This window comes from Papilio machaon, chromosome 18 (assembly GCF_912999745.1).
Source record: "Papilio machaon chromosome 18, ilPapMach1.1, whole genome shotgun sequence".
In the NCBI taxonomy this organism is placed as follows: domain Eukaryota; kingdom Metazoa; phylum Arthropoda; class Insecta; order Lepidoptera; family Papilionidae; genus Papilio; species Papilio machaon.
The window spans coordinates 4,806,206-4,816,779 of NC_060003.1; the positions used below are offsets into that span (position 1 = coordinate 4,806,206).

The following is a 10,574-nucleotide window of genomic DNA, read 5'->3' on the forward strand; positions in this document are numbered from 1 at the left end:
GTAATCGAAGATACGATATAAAATTGTTAGAATAATAACCATTGTATTATCTATACATACAAAAACAGTCCCGCACAGAGCACTTAAAAACTAATTTTACTAAATGAATAATTTTAACTCTACCCAATAAAGTAACATTTTAATTTTCTTTTCACAGATTGATATACAAGTAGAAAAAATATACATTACTATTAGTACTTTATAAGATGATGCCTTCGTTCAGAGACCACAAGGATCCATGTGGATTTAACTCGGCCGCAGGTTTACAAGGATCCTGGTAAAAACTGATGTATACTCTAAGTCAGCAAGTGACTTTATGGTGAAATCTGGAAAAAACTAGTTATTATTTTATCACAACAATCAATTATTATTAAAGCGCTATATACTAAGCCTAGAGCTTTACATTAAAATGATTTGCAAATACTGTTAGTTAAACTGGTAGATGCTAACAGTTCAAAGCTGACTTGATGTGTATGTCTAATTTAGTAGGCACTATCTGACGGTATGTTTTCAACAAGTTAACAAATATCGCGAAGGGCCCTGATTGTACATAAAAATCTAAGTTTCAGCACTGAAAATGTTCATTAATTAAGGTTAAGGACGAATTAAGGTTATAGCGCACTATTAAATCCTCCCATCTGGGACTTCCCCGCATTGGCGACGCGACGCATCAGTCGTGTTGAAGGCGAAGCAGTTCCAGGTGAGCGAGGAGTTTACGAGTGTGCTGTAACCTTTATCAGTATCAATATGTTATGTACCTTAGCTGGTGAGTAGCGCGATGTTGATCTCCTTGACCATCTTCACGCGGTGCAGCATCTTTGCGAGCGCGGCGCGGCTGAGTGGCTGTGTGGAGTACCACACCGGCGAGTCGGGCACACAAGACCGCTCCGGTTGTAAGTAGAACACGTCGTTGCGTGTGCGCACCGACTCCGGACTAAAAAACATCATTAAAATACATACATTTTTGCGTTATAAGTAGATTTGTGGTGTTACATTATTAAATACAATATAGAATATAGAAACTATAGACTTTCACTTGATATTTAGTGAAGTTATTTTCTGTACCGTGGCATTTGGATTTGATAGTTATTTAAAACTGTTTACACTTAGAGAAAATAAGTTTTATTAGGTGTACATGTCGTAACATTATTTTTGGAGTAACGTAAATAAACATATTATTATTAATTGTAAAAAACTTACCATTTTGATATATAGAATTCATACAATTTAACAGGACAGCGAAGTGGATTATCTTCATTTTCTTGTTGTTCATACACTTTTTTCTTTCTTGAATTAGCTTCTGCAAATTTACATAAATATTCATATCACAGTACATACTATATTTATTTTTCCCCAACTAATAATTCTGTAATGTTTTTGCGATTTTCCCAAAGTATTAGTACAGTTATTTTTAAATGTTTTAGTCCTTGTTTAATAATAAATGGTGTTCACCCAGTGCAGACTGTGGGGGGTAGAATCGCAGCAAGACATTCCTTGACCCGGGCATCTTTGCCTGGCCCGGCTGATTGGGGTTCCGTTTCCAATGCTTCATTATGTGTGAGAATGACAGTTGCATATGTTCCTCTACCGTCTGCAAATTTATATGAAGTTATTAAAAAAAAATTATCACAAATAGCATTATCATAGAGTAGTAAAAAAATACTTACGACTAAATTGAAATGTTTAGTATTAAAGAACATTAAAGTAGACAAGAGTACGTGAGGCGAATGTGCGCCTAACTGCTTGCTCTCCCAAAGATGCTCCTCTTCCACTCTCGTTACAATGTACTCTGCAATAATAAAATTATTAAGTAACAATTTGTTTCATCTTTTCTTATGTAATAAATAAAATATGGCTTATGTTTTTCGTTGATAGCCTTGTGTTTATTGGTCAAGAAATATGAAATATACTTTTGAAGTTTATTCCAAAGAAAAAAATCAGATTTTCCCGGTTTTTATCTAACTGTGTTTGTTATCACTTACGCGAATCGTTATATAAAACTGAAAACTTCCTCGCAACTTCGTCCAAGCAATCTGTAAACTTCTCATAATATGGATCCGTAAATATATTATCTATTCTGCCATTTTCAAATAAGTATTGTTGAATTCCTGTAATAATAATAAAAAATAACATAGAAACATATTTGTATAGAAGTTCATCAACACCTATAAAATTTTGCTAGTCTAATGAGATGAAAATGTATTGATGACATTTATTACATTCAATGCAACCAACTCATCTTGCAAGTTCACTTTCGTACGTAAATATGTTAGTGGCATTGAATGTGTTAATGATATATGAAGGGGATAAAAGGCAAATAGAGTAAAAATAGAATACTAACCTAAAACCAAATAGTAAATAGTGTCCGGTGCATATTCACTGCCGTTGGGTTTTCGCACCTCCTTAACAAACAAACAGAGCGAGTAGTTCAACTCGTCAGCTGTTAGCTGTAAGATCTCAGACTTGAACGGTTTGCGGCGTATAGAGCTCTTCTCTATCTCCGCGTTCTTCGTCATCACCCACTGCTTCCATGCGTTCACACCAAACGTATACTGAAAAATTAAGGATATGTTACTAAAAGTTCTAAAACAGAAAAATGTCTAAAAGTAGGATGAAAAAAATTTTAATTAACATTTTTTATTTGAACCAGGATGCCATGAATAAGGAGCTTTGTCAGTATTTCTGTTAGGAAAATCGTCTTTGAAAATTTATTAAACGACCAGACTACATCATTATGAATTCATATCCATCTTCATCAAGGGACTCAGATCTTAGGGGTGACTAGGCCTGAGTCAATCATCCTGGCACAGGGTGAGTTGCTGTTTGACTACACAACTTTGTGGTATCTGTGAGATGGTTATATACCTTGAGGCACATGTTGGCGTCGGGCTTTTCGACAGGTTCGCGCGGGGGCTCCGGCGGTGGGGGCGCGGGCTCTGCGCGGCGGCGTTTGGAGCGGGTGGCGCGGGCGGGCGGAGGCGCCGCCTCGGGCGCAGGCGCACGTTTTCGGGGCGCCGTCGCCCGGAGTGCGGCCACTGCACGCTGCTGCTCCAGCACCATCATCTGGTGCGCGTGCATACCCTCACCTTCCAGACCTACATAGTCAGACTACATTTGTAATTATGAAAGCAAACAAATCTTTCTAGAAATGTAACTTGAACTTTACATAAAAATGGAAACAAACCAATAGAATGGTAAAGGGTATTGAGAGAAATTAAACGGAAAGAAAATTACAATGATCATATACAGAGAAAACACCAAAGTTGCAACTATTACCAGTATTTCGTAAATTCGTTTTCTCAATTTAGAGTCAACTTTATATTCATTATAACATTAAACTTACTATTTTAATTTTTGATCAAATATATTTTGTTCATACCGGGCATACCAGGATGCGAGCTGGGTGTGATTGTATTTGCCGTCATCGCGGACTCGAGGTCTACGGGCTGGTCTTCGTACTCGGTGGCCATCTTGAGTGCCATCTGCAGCATGTCCTCACCGAACGCATTGTTGCCGTCCATACCCCCCACCGGGCTGAATGTATCTTCTGACAACAATATAATAAGGGATACATAAATGTGCATATTAGGTTTATACTTTTTGTTTGGAAGGATCTTAACGAATCTCAATGAAATTTGGCACAGATGTAGAACATAGTCTAAAAGAACACACAGACTACTTATTACGTCGCAGAAAAAAGCTAGTACTCTATAAAATGTAAGGTGTGTGTTGTACACATAATTCTTACCATTATCATCATCAGTATCTGAATCACTGTGATCCTTTTTCTTGTCACCGGCTACCATTTCCGCCATCATTAGCAATTCTGCTTCAAACGGATCCGTCGGCATTTTATCGTGAATTTTATTTATCTCCTTCATTATGCCCTTGGCTGAATTTCTCGTTGTTGGAATAAATACTGGAGTCGGTATCGGTAATGGAATGGGCACGGGTATCGGGAAGGGTAAAGACCACATCGCACACGGTACGGGAACATAAATCGGTACAGGCACGGGTATTAATATTTTCCGTTCTAAGCTGGAATCGGTTTGACATTCCTTCGTACAAGGATGTGGACGGCAGGAGACACCTTTTGATACCATCATCGGTTTCGTCATGGTGGCTTTGTTAGCGACTTCATGCGGAGGCAGTGTTTTCACTATAACGTGGTTGTAGACCTTGGGAGGCGGTGGTGGAGGTGGTGTCAAGGGTTTGGGGGGTGGGGGCGGAGGCGAGGGGGTGCGGGGTGCGGTCTCCGGCTCCGGTGAAACTTGTGCTGCGATACGTTTTGACTTCGAGCGAGCGTTGGAGGCAGAAGCAGCTGTGGGTTGTTGAGGCGCCAGGGACTGGACGTTCGATATAACAGGCAGTGTTGATGTGTTCCGTTGTACATTTTTGGCAGCTGGAATAAAATATGACGATTAGATTACTTAAAATGAATGACTTTAAGATGCAAGTCCTGATACCAAGATAGGATTGTAATCCTTTACAGTATTAGTTTATTATTTTTAAAGGTATAAATAAATTACAATTTTTTGCCGATGGGTAAGTTCGCCTGGGCGCGCCGGTCGGTACTGCCTTTGCCTGTTCTAATGTCTCACCCGATACCAGCGGAGGGTGTTTTGAGTATTGACCCTGGAAATTAAATGATTATTTTTCGAGATACAATAAAATTAAGATTACCAGGTACTGTTATTGGTACCATAGGATATTTTGATAAATAATTTTAAAATAATATAACTTTGATTACCTGGAATGACATAACACATTGATATGTACAGAAGTTTCTCACTGTGGCATCGGACATTGTCAAATGGTACTGCGCTAATGAGGTGCGTTTACACATGTCACATTTTGTTCTGAAACACAACAAGTGGCCACATTTAGTCAAATATCGCTGAACAATCTATAATATTTACTTATGATAAAGAATGTTAAAAAAAAATTATACCTTCTTGAAGAAACAGCATTAACCGATACTTGATAAAGATTCAAACAATTTAGTGAGCACATTAAAACTATCTGTCCGTTAGTTTGTACGCGTCGTATCATGTCGAAATTGTACTTCTTCACTTTACACCAGTTACACGGCACTATGTGACGTGAGTTACTGATGTACACATTCATACAGGATTTAGTGCAAAAACATTGCGGGCTAGAGTTTTCGTAGATTGTAAAAGCTTTTGCTATTTTTCTTTCAAAATATTTTTTACACCAGCAACATTGATCTGAAAATAAAAACAAAAATAAATTTAGGATACACATAATTGATATTAATTTTGTGATATAAATAATGAAAAATAAAAACAATAATACTAACCTGGGAAAAGGTTATTTACAAATTTGAAAGCAGCAAAACACGGATCGGAACACAGCCTCTGTGATACACCTTCACTGACCTCCACCTCAATGGTGGTGGCCTTACGAAGTGCACAAACCGCGCACTTGGCCCACACCGGCTTGGGAATGGGATTTTTACTCATATGGTCAAACTTTTCCACACATAATTGAGAACAAAAGTCTTTAAACTGTCCTTTATCGCCCACGGGCGCTAGAAATCCTTGCAATCCAGCCGAAATATCCTTTTGGCAGTAACAACAAATTTTCAAGGATTTTTTAAATTCCTCTAAACAGCTAGAATTACAAAACTGACGGATGTCATATCCGAATCTAACGCAGTATTTTCCTAAACTAGTATGCTGTACGGCACTGTTACAATTAGCGCATCTAGCTCCGATCCTATTCTGATAACGTCCCAAACAAACCTCATTACAAAAGTCCATCGTCTCCCAGGTCAACATCCGTTCCTCGGAAGACAACATTAAGTAACATTGTGTACATGAACGGATAAATGTTCGTTGTCTTTCCTCTTTAGCCGCTTGTATCATTGCCGGAGTTTTTGTCTGTATTTTATATGCCTCATCTAAATATTTATCTGTGGCATTACTTATTACTTTTAATTTCAACAATGGTGGGTTCGTTTGAGAGGTATTTGTTTGTTTAACTTTTGGCGTAGGACGTTTCTTCATCAACACATATCTACCATTTTCTGTATCGTTTAAATTCTTAACACAAACTTGGTCACAAATATATTGTGTAAATCCATACTGTATCATTGAGAATGAACATTTTTTCTTCTCATTACAAACAAAACACATCTTTTTCAATTTTATTTCATTCAATACTATCTTTCTTCTTTTTATAACATATTTATCTTTTTCATCCGCCATCATGCTATGTAAGCAATTTAATGAACAATAATTTGTGTCTTCTCCATCCAATTTATAATAGAAATAGCATTCTTTATTCTCTTCACATTCTGAACAAGTAAGTAACTCTGGACTAATTTCTTCAACAACATATTTAGAGTCGGCAACTGGAGCTTGTGTTGGGCTTTCTGATAGAAATGATTTTAAACATTCTTCACTACAAATATATTCTTCACTTTCATTATTGTTTGGTAAATGGTAAATGCAGTCTTTTTCTGTTTTACATTGAATACATGTTCTTGTTGAAGGTTCAATTTCTTGAATAGTATTCAAAACATAACTGCCAGCATCTGCCGATACTTCATTTTCATTTTCCTTATCTAGAAAATAAGTTAGTTATGTACTGATCCTTTTAATAAGTAATGAAATTAAATACACATATAAGAAAAGATGTACCATATAACATAGAAACAAGCTTTGTGGTAAGCTATTATGAGTTCAATTAAGTTCAACAAATTAGGTTCAGAATTTTAAAAATTAAATTCAGTATTTTATACATAGATCAAATCAAACAAGACAGAAGTGGGGAACCAACGGCCCTACCTCCATTTTCTTGTGAGGCGTCATCCTGTTCGTCTTCAACTTCGAATGCTGCGTCCCCCGTCTCACTATTTGTTGCCTCCTCTGTATTATCATTCTCTTTTTCTGCTTCTGCTTCACTCTCCTTTTTAGGTTCATTATCTTCTGCTAATTCAGATGCAGCTGCTAATTTGTAATTTACAATTGAATATATTTTCAAATGACTTCCACCATTGGCCTAGACATTACATACACATTACTCTGGTACTACTTTAAGCATTACAGAGTAACATAAAATTAGAACCAAAACCTACTTTTTGATGTTAGAGACTTAAAGTTTCTAAATAACACATATAAAATATAAAATTTTTACTTGGTCATTTAGACGTTAGTGTAAAAAAAGTGAAAAATCTACATTAAAATTCCACTCAAGTTACTAAATTAGTAGTAGTCATTTGTACTAATTACCCTCAGCCTGCTTTCTTTTTTCTGCAAGCACCTTCTCCGCCTCAGCTTTATCGGCTTCAGAAATTTCCCGCTCTGTGTCGGGGAGTAAGCACACCTCTTCATCTGCGCCCGGCTCTTCCCCAAGTTCGGCCACCACATTATCCTCTAGTGAAACATCTTCTAAACAAAATACAATTACTTCATAAAATATATTGAACAATATGTGTGAATCATTTTAAAATGGCAACACTATATGTCACATCACAAAGTTGGCACTAGTTTTATTCATTTTACTTAAGCAATTATTTGATTTAGTATTAAGTAAAAATATACCTGCATTATGTTCATCATCATCATCCACTGGATTGTCAGCATTATAATCATCATGATCATCTTCCTCATCTAATACATTGACAGTTGCTTGTGTTGCCGTTTCTGTAGTTTCTGTCACTGAATCATTTTGTTCCCTCAATAAAGTATCAAATGGATCAAGTGCCTGATAAATAAGAAATTAAATTAGTATTAAAATATGAAGCAATATATAACCTACTTGAAAATAAAAACTTAATTTTTAAAAACGAAATATTGCCAACATTCTTCTACCTGTAAGTATCCACTGCAATAAAATACCTGACAAATCTTGTTTGTAACTTAGTTATAAAATTGATTCATATTAATTTCCATTTGAGAAGTCAACTTACAGTACCTGAGTATGATCATCTTGGGGTTCGTCAATTGAAATATTGGGGGCAGTTTCAAATTCAGGTTTTCCAACCTCATGTTTTTTTTCATCCCTATCCTCGTTGTCTGTCTTTTCACTCGTCTCATTAACATTTGTTTTTTCTTCTTGTGTATCTGCACTTTCTTGTGTAGCTGCACTTTCTTGTGGTTTATCTGCACTTTCTTGTGTATCTGTTCTTTCTTCTTGTGAATCTGATCTCTTTTCTTGTATATCTGAACTTTCTTCTTGCAAACCTGTGGTTTCTTCCTTTATATCAGTTATTTCGTCTTCTACATTTGTTTTTTCTTCTTGTTTTTCTGTTTCTTGTCTTTGTGAATCTGTACTTTCTTCTTGTGATACATATTCTGGTGATGTTTCTTGTACATTTTCATTTCCTTCTGTGTCATTACTTTTTTCAAAAGTATTTACATAACTTAATCCATTATCTACTTCTTTAGGTTCTTCTTTATTTTCTGAAAATATATTTTATGACAGTTTAACATTTGTTTTTAAGAGCATTATTTTTGCCTAATATAGAGATCCTTCCTGCAAACAGCATCAACCTTTAATTGTTTGCAATTTACGGATTATTAAAATGTGATAAGTTTACATTAACTAGTCATAAACAATAACTATTGTTGTATGGCATTGGTACAAATTGTTATTGTTTTAATGGTTGCCCTATCCTCATCTACTTCGCCAAGGACAACTGAAATAGCCACACACCACAATGATTTTGTGATGTGGATAATTTTTAACCATAACCATTAACCATTTTTATAACCAATCATTTTTAACCACTTTAATACCAAAACTAGCAAATTTCTTGTCAGCTACTTATTAATGATCAAACCCAATAATCAATCTCAAACTATCTTTGTTATTTAATTAAATTTATATTAAAGATCAGAATAATTATTAAAAACCACATGTATTGTTTAGTGCTAGAGCATTAATTTATATTTATATTCCCTCACAAACAAAGTAATTAAAATAATCACCGGATTAACTCTTAAATCTTGATTATTCCATAACATGGTCAAATTCTATAGAAATATTATTACAATTAAAATGAATATACCTTGCTCCGCAGCACTGCTTTCGTCTAAGGGCACTATATTGTCACTTTCACTAGATTGACTGTTTTCTACACAACCTTCTTTATCACTGGCAATATGGTCCACATGATTTTGTGGTTTGTTTGTAATCTCTAGGTCACTTACACAATTTATATCACTTTGTAATTCTTTTACTTCACTTTTCACATTTTCACTAGTTATTTCGTCCGTAGCAGTTTCCGTTTCTTTTGAATCCTCGTCAACATTTCTTTTACCATCCCCATCATCTTTTATAGGACATTCCGACAATGTAGGAACCTTTTCATCATTATCCATGTTTCCAATCTTATTGGAATAGTGGCCTCAAAGTTCTACATATATCTGAAATATAAACAAATAATAATTTACAAAATGTAGTACGTCCTAATCAATTCCGACACCGGCGATGATTTTTAGGTTAGAATGAACCGCGAATATAAATTTTTAAAGTTATTGAATTCTTTTATTGACGTTAACAAATAATCTCGAGTTTAGTGTTATAAAAACTGGAAAAACAAATTAATTTATTACAATGAACTACTACAATTAATACAAACGACGCTATACGGGCATACAGCCACATAATCCCGCGCTTATTTGTTTTCTGTATTATTATTCTTCTTGAATTCTTGAAACTTTATTATATTAACAAGGGCTTTATATCAATCCTTCTAGATACTTAATATGATTATATTTAATTGTTCAATGCATTATTTTATGATTTTGCATCCAGGATGCTAGTCACAATTTCTTTGTAATTAGTGAAGAAACGAAACGTCACTTTTTAAGAAAAACACTTTTCATGGACTTGGTACATTTGTAGTTGAGTTGTTTTAATAAGCATTATCAAATTTTTGTTACAAACACGAATTGTACTCACATGAATGGGAAAATTAAAACAGATCACTGGAAAGCACAACAAACGTCCACCATTTTGGAATAAACCTATCAGATTTGTGTATCGGATGTTAGTGTTTTAAACAAATAAACTTCTTGTAAATAATTTTGCTTTGGATTATTAAAATAAAATAAGGTTTTTGGAAAAATAAAAACCAAGATTAAAATTAGTTGTTTAGTCGCACTGTTTATAATTTTTGTAATTTAAATAGATTATGAAATGATCAATGTTGAGGACTTTTTATGTCAACGTTGGTAACAACACGGTAAACTATGAAGATATTAAAATATAGAAGAATAATAGCCAACGCTTTATCTTTATATCTTTATGGTATACTTTTTGCACTTCTTTTCGTATTTTCAAAAATGACCTAAATACCTCAATATGACAATATTACCTTTAAATGATAAAAATTTTTAGACAGTACTGGCAATTTTTGTAGAACTTTTTTTTTCGGAATTCCTTTAGAGCTGTCTTGCTTCTGGGGGAAACCAGGATTTTATGAGGTTTTACTCAGTAAAATCCCATCGCTATCCTTTAATGCAACGGGCAGGATCTCTAATGAAATATACCGGTGTAACAGAGATCGATCTACAAACCAGTATCTACTGCTGAATAGGTCT

General features: G+C 34.9%; 1 protein-coding gene across 3 annotated transcripts; it reads right to left on the minus strand.

The window, feature by feature from the left end:
• Nucleotides 1–153: 153 nt before the first annotated feature.
• LOC106721754 (zinc finger MYM-type protein 3) lies at nt 154–10,042 on the minus strand. 3 transcript variants are annotated; one of them, XM_045682106.1, is made up of 20 exons: nt 9,934–10,042; nt 9,038–9,395; nt 7,942–8,429; nt 7,569–7,731; nt 7,257–7,412; nt 6,813–6,974; nt 5,321–6,589; nt 4,952–5,228; nt 4,751–4,859; nt 4,530–4,635; nt 3,749–4,402; nt 3,380–3,547; nt 2,866–3,095; nt 2,342–2,552; nt 1,983–2,108; nt 1,668–1,789; nt 1,453–1,591; nt 1,201–1,300; nt 759–934; nt 154–326 (listed from the first exon to the last, which is right to left on the minus strand). In XM_045682106.1, the coding sequence occupies exons 2-19, from the start codon at nt 9,348–9,350 to the stop codon at nt 760–762; spliced, it is 4,968 nt and encodes a 1,655-aa protein (XP_045538062.1). In that variant the 5' UTR covers nt 9,351–9,395; nt 9,934–10,042; the 3' UTR covers nt 154–326; nt 759. The 3 variants fall into 3 exon arrangements, with proteins under 3 accessions (XP_045538062.1, XP_045538063.1, XP_045538061.1); XM_045682107.1 differs by having other exon boundaries at nt 6,813–6,971; nt 7,257–7,415; XM_045682105.1 differs by having other exon boundaries at nt 7,257–7,415.
• Nucleotides 10,043–10,574: the final 532 nt, after the last annotated feature.